The sequence below is a fragment of the Electrophorus electricus genome, chromosome 21 (genome assembly GCF_041902795.1).
Source record: "Electrophorus electricus isolate QZ-2024a chromosome 21, ASM4190279v1, whole genome shotgun sequence".
NCBI lineage: Eukaryota > Metazoa > Chordata > Actinopteri > Gymnotiformes > Gymnotidae > Electrophorus > Electrophorus electricus.
In genome coordinates this window covers 16,290,001-16,310,870 of record NC_137517.1, presented here as the reverse complement: position 1 = coordinate 16,310,870, position 20,870 = coordinate 16,290,001, and the positions used below count along the sequence as shown (strand labels likewise).

The following is a 20,870-nucleotide window of genomic DNA, read 5'->3' as shown; positions in this document are numbered from 1 at the left end:
TGAAACTATTTTCACTTTTACTACTTGATTTTCTAACTGTTACTCCATTTTTTGTTATTTTATATTTTTAGCAAACAATTCTCACTCCTTCAATTCCCAGTCTGCACCCTTAAGACCCCCAAAACCTGACTACAAATCTCTGTGGACCAGGTCTGAATACCACCTATGCAGAATGTTTTAACAGGGATTTAAGTACCTTTGGTAGTGCGCGTGTGGATTCAGACCCACAGAACAGTGCAGCTTTGGGTTGTCCGTCAGCTGGTGCTTTGTCCTGCTGACGGCGTGGGTCCGTTGCCAGTCAATCCAATTGATCCCTGTGGTACAGCCACCAATTAATGGTGTTCATAGATTTTCCTAAATTCAATGTTACAAACGAGGCATTGTCCGGAGAATGTCTAACAGTGTCAGGTGGGCATGACCTTTATATATTTTCTTCAAGGACACTTACATAACCATTTAAATTTTTTTATTGTAACGAATCTGCTGGCCTGAGTGCTGATGGGCATGGAGCAGGATGCACAGATTCCCTCGATGAAGTGACGCGTTTATTAACAAAAGACACAAACAACAATAGTGGCACTCATATACAACATGAAGGAAAGACATGACTCATACACGTAACAAAACACAGACTCTAGTAACATTGAACGAAGATTACATACGCATTTTACATTAAACAGCAGACTAACAATGACCAACACAGTACACACACTATCAGAGATTTAAATAGACAAAAGACACAAGACATTAAGCCCCATACAGGTGCATACAATTACAAAGGGCGTGGTTACAAACATTAAACCCCCTGCACGCGGCAGGCCGTACCATGTGACGTGACTTGTGTGTGGGGGGGGGGGGGAGGGCGTCCCGTGACATTTATAATACTTTTCCAGGTTTACACTATTATGTTCAAATCATACATTATTCAATATATGCAAATTGATATTCAATACTTACACCAACTGGTTCTTGGTATCATTATGTTCAACCTAAACTACTTCTATTTTTTTTAAAAAGGCGATCTTATTTCCTACCGCCAGGTGCCCATATTGCTTCTTCTGGTGATCCTTTTTCATAGCACCAGATGCCCATATTCTTTCTTCCGGTGCTGGGCTGGGATGTCCCATCCTTGAACCAAGGATCCCTCAACTGAGGCCCCTAGAGGCCTGTCAAAGAGGCATTCTGAGGCTTTATGCTGAAGCCAACCATCCATATTCTTCTGCGTACAATATCATTTTATTACCTCACCCTGCACTGTGAAATACACATCCTTATATTCACAAAAGCACATGCTTTGGCTGGTAAAACATTTCTTATTAACACCAGTCTTGCTTGTCTTCCTAACTGGTTCAGTTCCTTCACTTTTAAGCTTCCCTAGTGTTATTATTACATATTTTAGTTTACTGTATCTAAATCACTACATAAGAGATTGTAGCCTGCACCCAGTAGTAGGAGGGTGTTTAGGGTGAAATAGTAGACTATTTCTTTGTTGTGGTTTGTGTATATAAACATCTGATTTGTGAAAATGATTTAATTTCTTCTAATTAATAAACTGTTATAGTAGCTATAATCCTGATGTAGTGATGCACAGTGTAGTGACATTTCACATGAGGAAAAAACATCAATAAAGGTATTTTTGAATGGATATAACTAAAAATTAATAATACATTTTCTTAAAATTATTACATAAGGATATATATATATATATATATATATATATATATATATATATATATATATATATATATATATATATAATCATAATCGAGAATCATCCATGAGTCTGAAGACATCTAGTTTTAATCACCCAGCTCTACTTATAATAGACAATAAAGGCTGAAGAGACTAACATTCCAGATGTAGTTTTATTTCAACAGTTATTTATTTTAATTACTACGAACAACAACAATGAAAGAGTGAATGTATGATGGTGCACAGACTGATGGGTGATAGAGGGGTGGAATATGAACATCGTAGAGAAAATAATGACAGGAGATCATTTTAATGTCAGAGTTGGTCAATGTTTGAATAAGTCTGGAAGTGGATACTTAGCCTGTACATGCACCTCCAGTTTTAAGTGATTTAAGTTTTCAAATGATTTGTACTTGATCACTTTAATACTAGTTATCAGAAATTGTACACATAGTACAATGATTCAGGAGTCACATTGATGTAAACACTTGGGACATGACAGTCATTCACATCCAGACTTATTTACCCCTCATTTATTTTCTAGTTGAGCTCCTCTAATACAGAAGAACATGTCAAAAAAACCAAAATGACTTTTATTTTGCGGGTTTAGAATGTGTATTTTGATGCTGGAGATTCATTTTCAGTCATGCTCTACATATTCTGATTCACCAGGGTCTTGTCTAATAAATTGAACACTTGAGTATATACATGAAATTACCAAGTAGCTGCACAGCATTTTCTACTAGGTGTCCTAGACATCTAAATGCACACAGAGTCATCAGTCACTATACATTGAGTGTGCAATATTCTTTTTGCTAAAACATCACAACAATGCTCAATGTACAATGCACTTATTAAAAGACAATATTAAATTCTTCATTGTTATTATGTTAAATGATTATGCTGGGATAGTGCTGTAATACTGTAAAGAAATAGTATGCTTTCTCATGTATACTTACATTTTGTAGGAGGATTGTGAATATTTTCAGCAGTGAATGGAAATATCCAGTCCTTTGCAATGCAAACATTGAAGCTAATCCATGCTAGAAGCCACTGAACCATCTCTCAGCTTCCATCTTATAACTGCACCCAAAGAACTCCACATAAACTTCAGCTAAAATAAGCCTGTTCCTTTCCATGATGTCCCTTAGTATTGGTAATCAAATTAAGTAAAAACAATATGGATTACTGTATCAGTTTTGCCAAACAGCATCACTCGCATGTGCTACACTTCATCTGGCTTAGAACACAAAGCAGTGCGCATATTTCAAACTCACGTAGTGGGTAAACAAATAAGGCAGGTGAGGTGTCTGCGTATTCATCTAAGCGTCCTCTATTTGTTGAAACAGCTGCCAATCACGCCGCTCGTGCTTGGACATTGGTTGTGAAGTCATTTGATAGCTTCGCCTCCCCTTCCCCCTTCACACCTTGGTGAGAATTGCTGTCACTCAAAGCCATTAACTCTTCGTTCTTCAAACAGAATCTGTGGACTCTAAGAAAGGAGGGTCTTGTCCCTTATTCACCCCTGCTACAGGAGTAACATCCATTTGCTTGCATATTTTGTTATTTTATGAATGAAAAGAACACGTGTTTTGTGCAAAGACGTGAGCAAGCAAATGAAGAGCTTTACTAGCATTCTAGATACTTTTTAAACATGCCAAGCAATTGCTTTGATGGTAATTAAATTAATAATAACAATAATAATAATAATAATATATTACGGGTCTACACAGTCACATTTACTAAACCAGACATACTTGGTCAGGCTTAAGCTTCCCTCCTGATATTATCACTTGTTTATTTTACTGTATCTAAATCACTACATAATAAATTGTAGCCTAAACCCAGTTGTAAGAGGGATAAAAAAGACTATTTCCTCATTGTGGTTTATAACTATGACTTGTGATCACTTTGATACTTATGATACTGAATTTAGCGTAGCAATAAACGTCCCTGATGTGTGAAAATTATTTAATTTCTACTCATTTAGCAAACTATTATAGTAGCTATAACTTTGAGACTGCAAAACCCTGATTTAGTGATGTAGAAGCGTTTCACATGAGGAAAAACTATCAAGAGGTATTGTTGAATTTATTTTGATTTAGCTAAATTTATTTATTTTTCCTACATTGCTTTTATACTTGCACAGTTTTGTTGTACTTGCATAATTTTGAGTCTCTTAAGGATCTTTAAAAGAAATAAACTTGCTGACTTTTTGCAAGTTTGTCTTGACTGCTGCAGAATGCTATTATTTTTGGACATTCAAAATTCATTCTAATAAATAAATGTTGCATGGAATTGTCCAATTTTTAATTATTAGTATGTAAGGGTGTAAAAAAATGTAATCATAATGAAGAATCATCAATAAGTTTGAAAAAAATCTATACTCAGAATGTAGTTTTATTTCAACACTTATTTTATTTTAATTACTAAAAACAACAACAATGAAAGAGTGAATGTATGATGGTGCACAGACTGATGGATGATAGAGGGGTGGAATATGACCATCACAGAGAAAATAATCACAGGAGATCATTTTAATGTCAGTGTTGCTCAACGTTTGAATCGCCGTAGTGTTTTGACAGCCTTTGAAAGCATCTTATTCATCTTATTTGATTTCTCTAGTTTTGGTTTCTTCAGCTTGTTCTTCATTTTGAGGTTTTCATGATGGCAGAACTAAAGAAAAATAAATAAATAAATAATTTACAAATGTGCAAAAATCCAAAATAATCATATTATTCGTATGTGTCAATCAAAAAAACATAATTTAGTCCAATATGAAGTTCTTCCAGTAAATAGACTTAGCTAACAGCTAAATGAATTTCACTTCTTACTGGTGTGGTACTTATGAAAGATGCAAAAAATGGTAAATAACTCCTACATCATCTCTTTCTCCGTCATGGTTCTGTTCTTTAGAGACATCTGATGAAGATGTCAACAGTCTGCTGGCCTCTTCTAGAGTTGTCTGAGTGACATTGATGATGTTTAAGAGGCTTCTGAGCAGGTTCTGGTCCACTGGCTGAAACACACATGAAGGATGAATATTCCCCACTCGCCCTCCGCTGGGCCTCTTTATCCTTCAATAATCCTCACAGTCAGTGACAAATGGTCCATTTGAAATAGGAAAATCAGCTCAGTGAAAATTATCCATGAAATGTGACGATTAACCAATTGAATCTGTGTGTCGCGTGCTTGGGCTCACGTGGACCTGCATGTGATGTCGGCCGTGGGTCTGCAGGCGTTGCTGGATCAGTTCACTCGCGCGACTGATCAGACCCCTCCCCTCACACATCTGTTCCAGCAGCGTGTCATAGTTCTCACGGGGAACCAGGACGTGGAGGCCATGAACATGGGCCCTGGAGGAGAGGCAGGGCTGGGCAGGATCTGAGCAGCAGATCAACGCTTTGATCACTGATCTGAAGCTGCTCTTGCACACACTGCCACTGTTCCTCCCAGAATGGTCCTTCTTTACTGAAGCTACGAGAGCAAGATGAACAAGAGTGCATTAATGTGACATGAATACACAACACAAAACAACAAAACAACGATGTGTAACGGTAAAGAGGTTATTAAAAGTATACCTTCCACACCTCCAGTCATTTCTGTAATGTGCATCTGTTTTCTGACAACCTTTCATTAAATGGTGCCACTTAAAACACCTTGCAGGTGTAACTGTACAAATTATATTAAGTCATTATCTTTCTGCTGAAGTCATTTGTTACACCTTCATTAAATCATTACACTCACCACCATCTTCATCTACTCTCAAGTGGAAATGGAAGGCATGATTTTTCAGGTTCCGCAAGTGAACATTTTTAGTAAATGAGGATAGCTTGGCTAATTCTGGATTGTGTCCCTGTGTTACAGAACTGGTGTGTGCACCTCGCTCAGCGGCCTGCAGATGTCTGTACAGGTCCTGGGTCCTCCTGATGGTCTCCAGCAGTGTTGGTTTCAGTTGAAGAATCTCCAACATATGCTACTCCAGTGCTGATAAAACCACATCAAGAGCTTCTTATATTTTTGTCAACAGCATTTTTAATAGTTATAATGCAAACAATTATGTACAGGGTATTAAAATAAGAAAATTATTTAGCAGCAGGTTACAAGGTTGTTATAGATATATGTTACATCTATATTTGGTTTTTCACTTTGAAAATAACTTAGCAAGAGTAGTTTGACAAAAATGAAAGACCCCATCAGTCCCACAGTGCAGAGTGTACCTTGGATCTGGTATGTAGGATGTGTGAAGGCCTCTGTGTATCTCAGGCGTTGTTTCAGGAGCTGACTTTCTCTCACACTCTCCTGTAGCTGCCCAGACATGAGCTAAGATCATCACAGAGAGACAGAGTGTTACAAACCCCAGGAATCACGCTCAGCCCTGCACTGCCACGCCTACCTCTTCCCACACACGCCTCCAATCTGGTTTACTGGAATACTAGCACACACCTGATCATTGTTTCTCTCATCACTGCTCCCTTACTTAAGCTCCCCTCCCTCACACTCACGTCATGAAGTATTGCCAACCTTATTTTGCATACCAAGTGGTTCAGTTATGGTTTTGTCTTTCTGGTTTTCGACTTCTGCCTGACCCCTGGACACCCCTGGACTCTGCCCCATGTTATGGACCTTGAATCAACAGGACTACGAATACCTGCCTGACCCCTCTGATCTGTTTGATTTCACTATAAAACCTCTTGCAATTGGATCCTCTTCCTTGTATGTGTGTGTGCAATCATAAACACAGAGAAACCAGTAGTTAGAAATAATGACTCCAAACAAGGATCAGAGTCCTTATACTGAAATAATCAGAAATGTCTTATGTTGGGTAAATGATATTATACATTTTATTGTCTAGGACAGCACTAGTTGCATCACTTCCCTTTCTAAACCTTAGTTTAGCTCCTTAGTCTGAATATAAACATGAACAAAGTAAATAAACATCAAATTCAGAGTGTGAGATTCAATAGAGTCAATTCAACTTAAGGAACCATTCTTTGCATCCAGACTAAACCTAGTCTTAATCTTTAGAGTACTGGTCCATTATATCAGATGAGTTGTGAATCAGGTGTATTTTTAGTATGTTAAAAACACTAAACTCCGCCCTGCACCTGGTCTGACTGAATGAAACGTCGGGTTGCTACCTGGAGCTGCTGCTTTCTGTTCTCAAGCTGTAGAATGAGTTTGCCCACATCAGATTCCAGATTATTCAGCTCTGATGTGGTCTCTGCTAGCGCAGCATCTTTCTCAGCTAGATCCTGGATGTGACCTTCCAGAATGTCATGCAGCCCCTGCTCACACACATCAACAATCACCCTCATAAATGCACACACCCCCTGCTGCAGTGTTACTCCCTGCTGCCCCCGTCTGGTGTGATGAGGAATATTGGTGCAGAGTCCTTCTCTTGCAGGGGTCAGAGTTCAGGCAGGGGTTAAATGAGGCTCCAAGCTTCACAGACATTTTGTATAAAGCTGAGGAGTGTGTCTCGTAAAGGTGTCGTTCCCTTTCAGACCTGTGTTTTAGTCCTTTCTCTTTTCACACTTTTGTTTTAAACCACAAGAATATGTTTATAATAAATGTGCAGATAATATGCTTAGTGAGCTCTATAGGTCTTTTGTATTAAGAGCATATTTTTGGACGCCTGTTTTTACCTGTAGGTTGCCATGTGTTTGGAGACACCCACCTGAATCTGTTTCTCTTTGTCCTTCAGGGCCTGTTGGAGGTTGTTTTTACTGGCCTCCTGATTGATTTTGGTCTCCGGCAGTTCAAAGTCTTTCAACTCCAACAAGTTCTTCAGATCCTAAAGAGAGAGAGAGAGAATACATAGAGTACATAGAGAATACATAGAGTGGATTTCCCTATATAGTATACAATTTATAATTTTTAATGTATTCTCATAGCCTAATTAAAACAAAGTTTTTAGCGTCTTAAAGTAACAGTTTAATAAGCATACATGTATGCAGGAACATGCACCTGCACACACATACACACTCACACGTATGTCATCCTCTTTCAGGGTGGTGAGTGTGGAGTTGTGGGCGTGGCCAGGCTGGTGTCCACTGCTCTGATTGGTGCTCCTGTTCCTCAGCTGATTGATTATGGTGTTCTGAGCCTTGAGCTCCCCCTGCAGCTGTTCTATGTACCTGACAGCCATCACACACACTCGATTAGGCTACATTTTATTTCACATGTTCATTTAGAGCTATGAGATGGACTCTCTGCACACAGATTCATCTTGGAATTACATTCCAATTACATGGAACTACATGGAGAAACTCCACTGAAATCACTGTGACATTAGAATGGTGTGTGCCAGCTCAGGACTAGGTACTATAATATAATTGTCTTTTGCTAAGAATAAAAAACAAAGCATTTCTAAGGATAATTTCTTCTATAATTAAAGTACAGCAATTTACTAGCTAAGGATTATTATTGTTTAATGAGGGCCCTAAGGTTTAACTTAAGTGGTCAGAAATTAGCATTTAAAACGGAAATATGTCAAAGAATAGTGTTGTTTTGATGTGGTTGTCCTGGAGAAACAGCCCAAGTGTCTAACTGGGAAGTCTTCCATGAACAATGTTTCTTATCAGAATTAAATATAGGCCTGTACCGACCTGTGCAGATCTTCAAAAATTAAAAACAGTTCCTGTTTTCGGATCTGATTGGCTGGCTGCTTGGCAGATTAAATATGAGTGAGCTCATGTAGATTTTGCATGTGAGGAAAGGAGATCCAAGAATGCTGCGAGTTACACGTCAATGCTGTGTGAAAAAAAAAATTAACAGAACATATGTTTGATTTTGCACTTTCTGCCAACACCAGATTAATGCAGATTATGTGTCTGGTGATGTTTTGACCTTTTATTCAGAATATTTGTCTGAAGTCCCTTAAAAACATTCACTTATGTCTACAGCTCCATCATAACCTTGACCTTAGATGTTACCTACTAGTAAACAGATCTGCCTGATTAACGTCTCTTGGCTCGTCTTCTTCTCAGATACATGTCTGGGCACAAACTAAACGTTCACATACTGTCTTATACCACTACATCACTGGGCATGTGAACTGGACATGGCGATCAGCAGAGGAGAGACCCAAGATACCATTTTAAAATGGTTAATTCAAACACTCAAAATGGTTTGATCTGTCATCTCAGGGAAGTGTATGCTAGAAACGAAAACTAATGACAATAAATAGTCATTTTATATAGAGTTTGTGAGCTGTGTTCGGTGTAAACATCACTGCACTGTTAAGGCACCATCTTACTGTTAAACCACACACAGAATAGGTATTACACACAAACTAATAACCTGTCTCTCTCCCTCTGTGTGTGTGTGTGTGTGTGTGTGTGTGTGAGTGTGTGTGTGAAAACCTAAGTAAACGTCTGCTCAGAACAGCTGTACTGAAGAAGCTCCATGACAAACAAAATTCTCCCACAGCCAAAATCCACTGGTAATTTACTGTCACTGTTCTACGCTATTCTGTGTTATTTAAATACAGTTCTATACTGTAGCTCTGATTTCTCTCTCCCGCAGAAGGTTGGATAAAGTGTTGTGATTGGTCACAGCAGTACGGCCCCTAAAAAACAATTATCCTTGACAAAACCGGTTTAGTCCGGTTTAAAGCGAAAGTGAAACCCAATTTTTGTACTCCATTTTATGAAACGGAATATAAAAAACTTTAGAAAAGAAAACCTGTGAGTATCTGAATCTGAGCTGTCAACTAAGAATTATATGAACCTGTACTACTCAAAGCACAACTTCTTAAGTTTAATATTAACAGAATTTATGTTACTGTCTGAAAACGTAAAGCTTTTAGGCGCCATTTTGTTGCAGAAAACAAAATACAGCAACAGAACTGAGGTCGTCTGATTTAGAATAACCGAACTAAAGTCGTTCTAGGCTCATCTGAGAAATTGTTCCGAATCAAGATGTTTACATGAACTGTATAAAAAGTACTAATAAACGCACTATATACTTCATATATTTATATTTTGTCCTCTACGCAGAAACAAACTGCGCAAATAGAACAGGCGTCGTACTGCAGGAAGTGTCACAAACGTCTCGGACTGTGAGCCAGTAGATCTAACAGTAAGTGTTTAGGTGTCCAACTAGATGTAGACTAGTTGTTTTATCAGGCTAAGACCGTGCTGTTTACACGATCATGTCGTAATTAGACTGACAGTGTGAGGTTAGTATTGTACCAATAGTGTGCATGTCAGTGTAACTAAAGAAGTAATATTTATAATATTTATTAGTAATATTATTAAGTGATATTTCGACACTGTTTCTTTGTATGACAGTGATTGAGTTAGTCTGTGACCCACTATGCACTTACAGAACACATTTTTCCTGCCTCTGTCTTCTTTTCCACTTTGGACTGATACTGTTCACTACACCCACGTTTTTGAGTTTGTTTTAGTGCTGTAAGATTACGGTTTAAACTTTATGCATTATTTGCTCATTTTAATAAACTATATTTTGTACTTATAAAGTTAGTAAAGGTGCCTGTCTACACCAAAGCTCTTCAAAAACATGAATGACTCTGTTTCTCTTTTGAGAACATTAAGCGAGAAAATGCTGTAATGTCTCGCTTATAGGCGCATTCCGAGCTGAAGCGTGAATGTCTTGGTCGTGCTTCGTTAAAGCGCGTGAATGTCTTGGTCGTGCTTCGTTAAAGCGCGTGAATGTCTTGGTCGTGCTTCGTTAAAGCGCGTGAATGTCTTGGTCGTGCTTCGTTAAAGCGCGTGAATGTCTTGGTCGTGCTTCGTTAAAGCGCGTGAATGTCTTGGTCGTGCTTCGTTAAAGCGCGTGAATGTCTTGGTCGTGCTTCGTTAAAGCGCGTGAATGTCTTGATCGTGATTGATTAAAGCGCCTGAATGTCTTGGTCGTGATTGATTAAAGCGCGTGAATGTCTTGGTCGTGACTCGTTAAACGGAGATCTTGGCTGCATTTCGGACTGTGAACCAGTAGATCTGACAGAACGTGTTTACACGTCCAACTCGGCTACGTGTTTTGAACTGGCTAAGACAGTGATTTTATACGATCGTGTGTTAGTTCAACTAACAGTGTCAGACTAGTATTGTACCAACGGTGCGCATGTAAATTTAGCTAATAATTTATGAAGTTCTGCGCTATTTATTTGTGTGACAGTGATTTTGAGTTGGTCTGTGACCCGGTATGCAATTATTATAAAAACACACCTTTACTGCCCTCTTTTGCAGTTTAGCCAGGGCTTTAGCCTGGTAGTGATCTTGACACTAACCTCTCTGTGCTCACATGAGGATGTTTACATTTGCATTTATAAAATTTAGCAGACACTCTTATCCTGAGCGACTTACAAAGGTGCTTTATTTATGTTTTTTGTAGCGACACAACAAATCACTTCTGTAAGTCTCTCTGGACAAGCGTGTCTGCCATATGCAGTAAATGTAAATATTGTAATTGAGTATGTGTTCTGATTATTAATCTGCATGTGCGTGTTTGCAGGTGTACAGCTATAATCTGTAGGAGGAGACATGACCTCCAAAATAAGTGTCTCTGGGGAACAGCACACACAGAAAGGAGAAAGGTGAGAGAACATAAATAAACATACTTGCAGTGCATAGGTTTGTGCACTTATTTACTTGGGATATCTGAATAAATCTATATTTATTGCATTTAGTAGATGTTCTTAGCCACACAGACCTCTTAAAAGTGCTTTGATATCCATTCACAAAACCCTTGAATAGTACCAGCAGGTAACAATCTTAAATCAGATACTGCCAGAAACAGTTGTCTCTACTGAGACCGAGACACAATGCACAATACAAAGATGAAACATAAGTATAAACTTCAGAAAGTTAAAGACCAGCTTAATGTAATGTAAAGTAATGTAAAGATGCTCTCTGGTATAACTCTGGTCATCTTGAAGATCACTTAGTAAATAACAAGAAACATAATAACGAATTTAGTGTTTTCAACATCTTTCTACGAATTCTTTAAAAAACATTAAATAAAAATCGCAATGATAGACATAAATGCATATTAATTTATATTTGCACCATTTATACACACATTAGTATTTTGGCCTTAAAATAATATCTTTTTAATTGTGTATGTTAGTCTGATTCAGGGTAAGAGATCAGACTCCCCGGAACCCAGCAGTGTATCCATGAAGAGTGACCAGTCAATGGACATTCCATTACAGTTCAGAGAGGGAGTGTATCCTACTGAACTCAGGTAAGGATGACGTAGGGAATGTGACTGTTCTACTGAGCTCAGGTAAGAGTGAGTCCTCCGCTTACACTTCAGAGAGGGAGTGTATCCTTCTGAGCTCAGGTAAGGATGATGTAGGGAATGTGACTGTTCTCCAGAGCTCAGGTAAGATGGAGTCCTCTACTTACACTTCAGAGAGGGAACGTGTTCTGATGAGAGGTGATGGTCTTGATAGACCATCGATAGAGATAAATACATATTAATTTATATTTGCACCATTTATACACACATTAGTATTTTGGCATTAAAACAATATGTTTTTAATTGTGTATGTTAGTCTGATGCAGGGTAAGAGATCAGACTCCCCGGAACCCAGCTGTGTGTCCATGAAGAGTGACAAGTCGATGGACCCTAAACGTCAGGTCAGAGAGGGAGTGTGTCCTACTGAGCTCAGGTAAGGATGATGTAGGGACTGTGACTGTTCTACTGAGCTCAGGTAAGGATGATGTAGGGAATGTGAGTGTTCTACTGAGCTCAGGTAAGCATGATGTAGGGAATGTGACTGTTCTCCTGAGCTCAGGTAAGATGGATTCCTCCACTTACACTTCAGAGAGGGAGAGTGTTCTGATGAGATTTGATGATCTCATGGTTTAGGACAGTGTTCCTCACTTCCAATCCCACCTGATCAAACTCACTCAGCTCATTATGAAGCCTTTCATGAGTTCATCCATAGTTTTAGTTTTGATGCCATGACACTAAAATATCTGCCCCTACAGAGACCAATCTTAACTTATGAATGGAGAAAAGACCTGCATCAGAAGACCTAAGTGTATGGGTGGAGCAGTATGGATGTAGGAGTTCAGCTAAGTAGGGAGGTGCAAGACCATGCAGAGCTTTGAATGTATGCAGGACGAGTTTATACTGAATGTGTTGAGAGACAGGCTGCCAGTGTAGCTCATGTAGAATTGGAGTGTTGTGGGCTGACATTTTTTAACATCTAAGAGAATTCTGGGATGCAAATGAAGAGAGAGTTGCAGTAATCAAGATGGGATGTGATGAAAGCATGAACCAGAGTTTCAGCACCTTGTCAGGAGAGCATGGGCCTAAGTCTAGTGATATTGTGACTGTAAAAAAAAAAGAGGCATTTTTAACCATTGACATGATGTGGGGTTGAAAGAGTGAGGAGTACACCAAAGTTCCAAAATGCAGTTGATGGTTTGACCAAGACCCATCTAGACTGAGTTTAAAATCAGTTAATTTGGTGATTATGGATTTAGAACCAATAACTAAAATTTTATTTTGTAAGTATTTAACTCTAGGAGGTTTATGTTCATCCACTGTCTGAGATCTTTGATACAAGAGAGTAAAGCAGGAAGTGGTAAGGTAGTGTTACCTTTGGTGCTACTATAAATCTGAGTGTCATCAGCATAACAGTGGAAACGGAGACCATGCCTGCGGATAATCTGACCAAGGGGTAACATATCGATTAAATAGGAGAGGACCAGGGACCGATCCGTAGAGAACACCATGAGTAACAGTATCAGTGTGTGATTTGTGTTTACCAAGTGTGACAAAATGTGATCTATTAGAGATATAGGAGATAAACCATTCAAGAACTGTATTAGTAATCCCAATATCTGACAGGCAGCTGATAAGTATGTTATGGTTTAATTGTGTCAAACACAGCACTTCTATCTAGAAGATCTAGAAGGAGGAGAATACACAGGGCACCAGAGTCAGTAGAGAGAAGGAGATCATTGAAAACATCTAACAGGGCTCTCTCAGTGTTGTGCATAGTATGGCAATCAGATTGGAAAGGTTCAAATAGATCCTGAGTATTTAAGAAAGATTGTAGTTGAGAGGCTGGAACCCTGATTAGACAGGGGAGACTGGAAATGGGTCAGTAATTATCAAGTAGTGCAGCATTTAGTCCTGTTTTATAAAGAATGACAGTTAAAGCTGAGGTTTTGAGAGCTGTAGGAACAGAATCCGAAGTAAGGGAAGCATTAATGAGGAGACATGGGAGAAATAGCAGAAGAACACTTAAGAAGAGGAGTTGGGGCAGGATCAAGCTGTAGGTAGATGAGCTGGATTTAGCTACAGTAGTAATGCTGTTACTGAACATTGCTGAGCTCCTCTTTTAATGACTAGACAAAAACAAACTCTCTTGATTACAGTTTAAGTTTCAAGTTTGGTTTATTTGTCATGTACATAGTCATACATAGTATAACTCGCAGTGAAATGGTTTGAGAGTGCTCTGTCCAAACTGAGGGAAAAAAACAGGGGTACATAAGGAAATATCTCTCTCTCTCTCTCTCTCTCGCTCTCTCTCTCTCTCTCTCTCTCTCTCTCTCTATATATATATATATATATATATATATATATATATATATATATATATATAGATATAGATATAGATATATATATATATGTATGTACAATATATGTATAATATGTTTATCAGGCTTTGTCAGAAATGTAGCACAAATGTTTAGTCCGTGGATCAGTGTGTGTTTACATGTGCACATAGTCTGGCTAATATTATCCTGGAACACATGTTTTAATCAGGCTAAGCTTAGGTCAACTAAGACACTATGTCACACTATAACAATCAGACTGTAATATTAACATGATCATATCTAAGTAAGACAGTTGTAGACTAATATAAGATCATGGGTGTACATGTAAACATAAATAGTGAGGGGTTAACACTTATGTAACAGTTGATTTAATCTGCTTGTATTATTCCTAGAAATACAAAAATCTTGGAGTTATCTTTGATCTAGAGCTCAGATTTGATCAGCAAATAAATTCTGTTATTAGGAATCATTTTTACAAGTTCAGAGAAATTTCCCAAAATCAAATTCTTTGTTCATGCTTAGGAACAAGTCATCTACTCACTGGCACTCAAAGTTGTTCAGATCAGCTGTTGGCTGTTCCACAGTCTCGACTGAAGCTGAAGTGTGACTGTGTCTGTTCTACAGTCTCGACTGAAGCTGAAGTGTGACTGTGTCTGTTCCACAGTCTCGACTGAAGCTGAAGTGTGACTGTGTCTGTTCTACAGTCTCAACTGAAGCTGAAGTGTGACTGTGTCTGTTCTACAGTCTTGGCTGAAGATGAAATGTGACTGTGTCTGTTCTACAGTCTCGACTTACTTTCTTACAAATCATCTTGTAAAGGAGCCCTTTGTCTGTTTTGCTTTCCCATGTCATCCTTTGTTTATTGTTGTATCTGTGTGTTGTCCTTCTCCCTGCTCCTCCCACCATTCCTGCCACTCCCCAGCCTAACTCCTCCCACCATTCCTGCCACTCCGCAGACTAACTCCTCCCACCATTTCTGCCACTCCCCAGCCTAACTCCTCCTACCGTTCCTACCACTTGTCCTTAGTCTCTGTGTCATTCTTTTGCCAAATTCCTCCATGTATATACTGCTCCTGTTCCTGTGTTCTTCGTATTCTTCTTTGTGGATTGTTGTCTTCTTGTGGCTCAGTGTGTTTAGCACATTTGCTTTACTTTCACTTTCTATTAAAAGCCTTTTTGTGTTTCTACACTCACACCTGCATCCTGATCCTTTCTGCTGCCGCACACCAGGCAGCATCACAGATCTGTTATGAAATGCAGAAACACAAGTGTTGATAATATATAATCTTGTATAATATCTACTTGTCTGTATAATCATGTGTTGTGCAGGTATGAATGTGCTACATATTCCTCCATAAAGGTCTGTTGTGTTTGTCCACAGTGTACAAAGAGAAAAAGCAGAACTCACCTACAGAAAACAATTGGAGTCCATATTCAAGGTATGTAAGTGTGGGGGTGATTTCTAGTATATTTGGGTTTTAGGATGTAACAGAAGTAATAAGATTACTTTTTCCATTAAGTAATGAGTACAGTAATCCCATTACAATTTTAGAGAAGTGGTGAGTAATGGATTACTTTTTTTTGAGTAACTACCCAAACACTGCCAGAATGTTCTCCATCATGAAACAACATTATGCAGTGATCTCTCTCTGTAACATCGTGGTGTTTTTCTGATTGTCTGTTGGTGTTTATTCCCAACCAGGAGCTGGAGCACAAAGTCATTTCCCTGGTGAAGAAGGAGCTGAAGAGGTTTAAGAAGCTGCTGAGTCCAGATTACCCAGCATGCTCTGAGAGAGACGTGGAGGATGAGGAGGATCAGAGCAGTGCCAGAGAGGGGGCGCTGAAGATCACACTGCATGTCCTGGGGAATATGAATCAGACAGACCTCGCTAACACACTACAGACCAGTAAGAGCTCTGGATCATGGCTTTATGATGGCAGGATCACTATACCTAAATTTTGTCCTCTGTGTTTGGGCAAAGTCTTTTAGGTTTTTGATCAATTACTTCACCATCAAAGATAACAAAAAAATAAAATATTTGTGATCGTGTTCTTCTGTTTATTAGAGCTATTCTCTGAATATCAGCAAAAGCTCAAATACAAACTAATGGATAAATTTAAAAGAATTAATGAAGGAATTTCCCAACAAGGAAGCTCAACTCTTCTGAATGAGATCTACACAGAGCTCTACATCACAGAGGGAGGGAGTGGAGAGGTCAATAATGAACATGAGGTGAGACAGATTGAGACAGCATCCAGGAGACCAGCAACACAGGAGAAACTCATAAAATGCAACAACCTCTTTAAAGACAAACCAATCAGAAGAGTGCTGACTAAAGGAGTTGCTGGAATTGGGAAAACTGTCTCTGTGCAGAAGTTCATTCTGGACTGGGCTGAAGGAAGAGCAAATCAGGATGTCCTCTTTATATTTTCACTTCCTTTTAGGGAGCTGAATTTGATGAAGGAGAAAAAGTTCAGTCTGATGGATCTACTTCATGACTTTTTCCCAGAAATAAAACAATTACAATTAATAGACTGTGATACATATAAAGTCATTTTCATCTTTGATGGTCTGGATGAGTGTCGACTTCCTCTAGACTTCCAGAACAACGAGAACTTATGGGATGTAACAGAGCTGACCTCAGTGGATGTGCTGCTGACAAACCTCATCAAGGGGAATTTGCTTCCCTCTGCTCTCCTCTGGATAACCTCTCGACCAGCAGCAGCCAATCAGATCCCTCATGAGTGTGTTGATCGGGTAACAGAGGTACGAGGGTTCAGTGACCCTCAGAAAGAAGAGTACTTCAGGAAGAGAATCAGAGATCAGAGCCTGGCCAATAGAATCTTCAAACACATGAAGTCATCAAGAAGTCTCTACATCATGTGCCACATTCCAGTCTTCTGTTGGATTGCAGCTACTGTTCTAGAGAAAATGTTGGGTGAAGCAGAGAGTGGAGAAATCCCCAAGACTCTCACTCAAATGTTTGCACACTTCCTGATCTTTCAGCTCAAACACAAGGACAGAAAGTACCATGGAAACATTGACACAGATCCTCAACAGACTAAAAAGACAATTCTAGAACTGGGAAAACTGGCTTTCCAACAACTGGAAAAGGGCAATCTGATCTTCTATGAGGAAGACGTGAGAGAGTGTGGCATTGTTGTCAAAGAAATGTCTGTGTACTCAGGAGTGTGTACACAGATCTTCAGAGAGGAGTATGGGCTTCACCTGGGGAAAGTGTTCAGTTTTTTACATCTGAGCATTCAAGAGTTCCTGGCTGCTTTATATGCATTTATCTCCTTCATTAATAACAACAAAAATGTGCTTGAACAGCAAACAGGATTCCTCAGTTATTTCTTCAAAAGGAAACCAATGTCTGTCCTCCTTATGAATGCAGTGGACAAGGCCTTACAGAGTGAGAATGGACACCTGGACCTTTTCCTCCGCTTCCTTCTGGGTCTCTCACTGGAGTCCAATCAGACTCTCTTACAAGGCCTACTGACACAGACAGAAAACAGCTCTCACAACAAAGAGGAAACAGCCAGCTACATCAAGGAGAAGATCAGGAAGAATCCCTCTCCAGAGAAATCCATCAATCTGTTCCACTGTCTGAATGAACTGAAGGATCATTCTCTAGTACAGGAAGTCCAAACATACCTGAGCAGAGGAGTTGACCGTCGTCTCTATGGAGCCAGACTCTCTCCAGCTCAGTGGTCTGCTCTGGTCTTTGTGTTGCTGAACTCAGAAGAGGAGCTGGATGAGTTTGACCTGAGTAAATATGACCCATCAGAGGAATGTCTACTGAGACTGCTTCCAGTGGTCACAGCATCCAGAAAAGCTGTGTGAGTATTTTCATTCATAAACACATTATTAGTACATCATGATCTCCATCATAAGGTACTTTTGTTAATTTGTAAGTGTGTCCTAAGCCCCTTTGTAACTAATGTATCATGTACCCTAATGACTATTTAAGGTGTTAGTTGAACCAATCATTAATCCTAAGGAATTTAGGATTACACACACACACACACACACACACACACACACACACACACACGTATATCTCTCTTTTACACACATTAACATTCTCTTTCACATTTTCATAGCCAGTTATGGAAACAGATACAGGCCAAGATGTAACATGTGTAAAACATAATAAATTTACTTTTACCTGAATTAATTATAATTACAAAGATTTTAGAGTAAATTCTGTTGTGTAGCCCAGTGTAGGTGAGAATGTGTAACTAACTTTAGAAAATTACTTAAGCATTTACATTATGTAATACAAAAATGCAGCATACAAAATACAACCTGAATGTTACCCAATAGATGGATAGAAAGTAAGAGAGACGTAGAGAAAGAGTGAAGGAGAGAGAGAAGTAGAGAGAGAAATCCCCAGGGAGAGGTTTCTCCAAACCTCACTGCTCAGTCCACCAGCTCTGCTCCAGCTCCACTCCAACTCTCCCCCTAAACCCTCCACCTCCAGACCCTGACTTCAGTCTTATCTTCACCAAGACCAGGTGGTTTACCATCACTGACCAATCACAACTAACCACATTCTCTTATCACCCACACCATGGGACAGCAATCAGGTATCACTGACGCAGGAACTCAGCTGGTGGTAGGACAGTGATTTACAGTCGTGAATAACAACTCTGGTTATGGGTGGAGTTCCTGTAAAAGTGACCGTGATGTGACCACTCTTTTCTCTGTGTCACGTCTGCTCTTCTCATCATACCTGACACTGCACTATCAGACTCCTATAATCCTCCTGTCCACTTTGTTAGATTCAGTTCCCCTGTTTATTGACCTTACCTGTTTTCCATAGTCTCCCTTGTTAGTCTTGTAAACAGTCCTGTCCTTTTGTGTCTGTCTTTGTGAAATCTCATCTGAGTTGTATTTATAAACTGGTGTATGTAAAGTAGTCTTGTTTTTTTTTTTCACTGTTCCTGAACATGTTTCTGTTTCTGTGTGTCTGCCCTTTTTACCAAAGTCTGCTGTTTGGTCTTCCTAGTGCTGACCTTTGCCTGTTAACACCATTTGCTTTTTGGACTGTGGACTGGTTGTTGTTCCTCGTATTTAAATGAGACTTTTTCCCATTTTATACAAACCAGCGCTGGACTCTGCTCCTGCCCTCCCGCTGATAGTGAGAACAAAGATGAGCACAGCAGTGAGGGGAGATGAGAACAAAACTACATAGACCAGAGTTTGGACTACAACTCAGAATAATGGGTTCAGTCTTCTGTATATGACCCATAATAGTCCACATATTCAAACCAGCTGATGGACAAACCTGAAAACATAAATACCTGTTGTGACGGTGGCGGCACAGAGGAAGCGAAAGGCAAGGTTGAGCCAAAGTGCTCTTTATTCTGCATTGTCAATACGTGAAAAACCACAACAAATAATCAACGATACTCAGTCCTAACAGTCTGTGTAACGATGTACAGGGTGGAAGTGAGAAGTCCAGCGTTCCACTAATGTGCAGCGCTTTCTCTCAGGACCTGTGAGTTTAAATAGAGAGAGAGAACACGGGACAGGTGAAGGTGATTAGTAGGCAGGGGACTGGGAACAAGGCAGGGATGTAGTGCGCTCCCTAGCAGGAGTGGGCGTGTCCCTCCTTCTGGATGCCCGGCCAACCGTGACACCTGGCAAATATAAGCAATCCCTTAAAACTGTTTAAAAAAAGAAATGACAGGTCTTCTCTCTGACTAGTCACTGTTGTGTCTGAAAATAATCATAGTTTACTAAGCAAGTCTTTACTAATTAAATAAATCTTTATTTATTTATCTTTGATCCATGTTTATTCAGTGAATACATGGTAATATTTTACATTTCCCTTGTTCAAGATTATTGAAACTGATATTGAAGGCCTTACATAGTGTGTCTCTAAAAGAGCAACTTTGTTAAAGAGTAGCTTCTCGTCTTCTATTAATATGAGCTCCTGGCTGCACCCACAAACGCTGCTCTCTCAGGCTCAGGTGGTGATCTTCAGCTGGGTCCTGCCTGAGACGCCCAGCAGATGCAGCAGGACTAGAGCAAGTGAAGGGTACTGTGGAGAGACAGACTGAGGGGATGGAGATGGACATTCTTCTCCACACACATCAGTTCCTCCTCTTATCCTAAGAGACACTGATGAGCCAGTATATCCAGGGCTTTCTCCTCTTCTGGGGTTTGTGTGGATATCACTCCCCACTGCATGTGAGCTACATGCACTTAATCTCTGTACAGTATAATCAAACTGCTTCTTTCTCTGTTACATAAACAAACAGTTTTGTTCAATTTCCTCCAAGGGAATATTAACTCCTATATTGTAAAATTGTACTCACCCTTCTGTCTCTCCTTCAATATTTTAGTGTCTGGATCAGTGTCTATTTATACTGTTAGTGTCTTTGATCAGTTTATAGTAATTCTGTTTGGACTGTGAATCTGTTGTTTACCTGTTGACTTGTTGGAATTTTTCCAGACTTGGGCAATGAGGGACTTATCAAAGAAGCGTTAACAAGCCTCAGAATTAATTGTGTGTGTGTGTGTGTGTGTGTGTGTGTGTATTCACATTTGTACAAGAGAGTAAGAAAATAAATCATCATCTTGGTGCAAAATTAACTGATCAGGTTAACATGATC

At 39.3% G+C, this 20,870-nt stretch overlaps 2 protein-coding genes and 1 long non-coding RNA gene across 7 annotated transcripts in view; 2 read left to right on the top strand and 1 right to left on the bottom strand.

Annotated features, from left to right (window-relative positions):
* The window catches only part of LOC113567959 (uncharacterized), a 19,518-nt gene extending 13,829 nt beyond the window's left edge, over positions 1–5,689 (top strand). For 2 of the 3 annotated variants that reach the window (XR_014118996.1, XM_081704036.1), the window contains exon 9: positions 5,560–5,689. Coding sequence is in view for 1 of the 3 variants with exons in the window: in XM_081704036.1 (XP_081560162.1) it covers positions 5,560–5,651 (92 nt within the window). In the remaining 2 variants the exon portion in view is untranslated. Of the gene's footprint in view, positions 1–1,040; positions 1,662–5,559 lie in introns of those variants that run through there. The other variant, XR_014118997.1, reaches the window with a different exon arrangement.
* Positions 4,830–10,144, bottom strand: LOC145652774 (uncharacterized). The gene is made up of 4 exons (XR_014119004.1): positions 10,025–10,144; positions 6,834–8,448; positions 5,575–6,015; positions 4,830–5,169 (listed from the first exon to the last, which is right to left on the bottom strand). It is a non-coding gene; the product is annotated as an uncharacterized LOC145652774 (long non-coding RNA).
* LOC145652773 (NLR family CARD domain-containing protein 3-like) overlaps positions 9,186–20,870 on the top strand; it is a 19,427-nt gene continuing 7,742 nt past the window's right edge. The window contains exons 1-8 of one of the 3 annotated variants that reach the window (XM_081704033.1): positions 9,186–9,383; positions 9,696–9,777; positions 11,176–11,257; positions 11,791–11,907; positions 12,221–12,337; positions 15,625–15,682; positions 15,946–16,150; positions 16,310–18,086. In XM_081704033.1, coding sequence (XP_081560159.1) covers positions 11,205–11,257; positions 11,791–11,907; positions 12,221–12,337; positions 15,625–15,682; positions 15,946–16,150; positions 16,310–18,086 — 2,327 coding nt within the window. In that variant the 5' untranslated portion in view covers positions 9,186–9,383; positions 9,696–9,777; positions 11,176–11,204. The remainder of the gene's footprint in view (positions 9,384–9,695; positions 9,778–11,175; positions 11,258–11,790; positions 11,908–12,220; positions 12,338–15,624; positions 15,683–15,945; positions 16,151–16,309; positions 18,087–20,870) is intronic. The other 2 variants (XM_081704030.1, XM_081704032.1) reach the window with 2 other exon arrangements.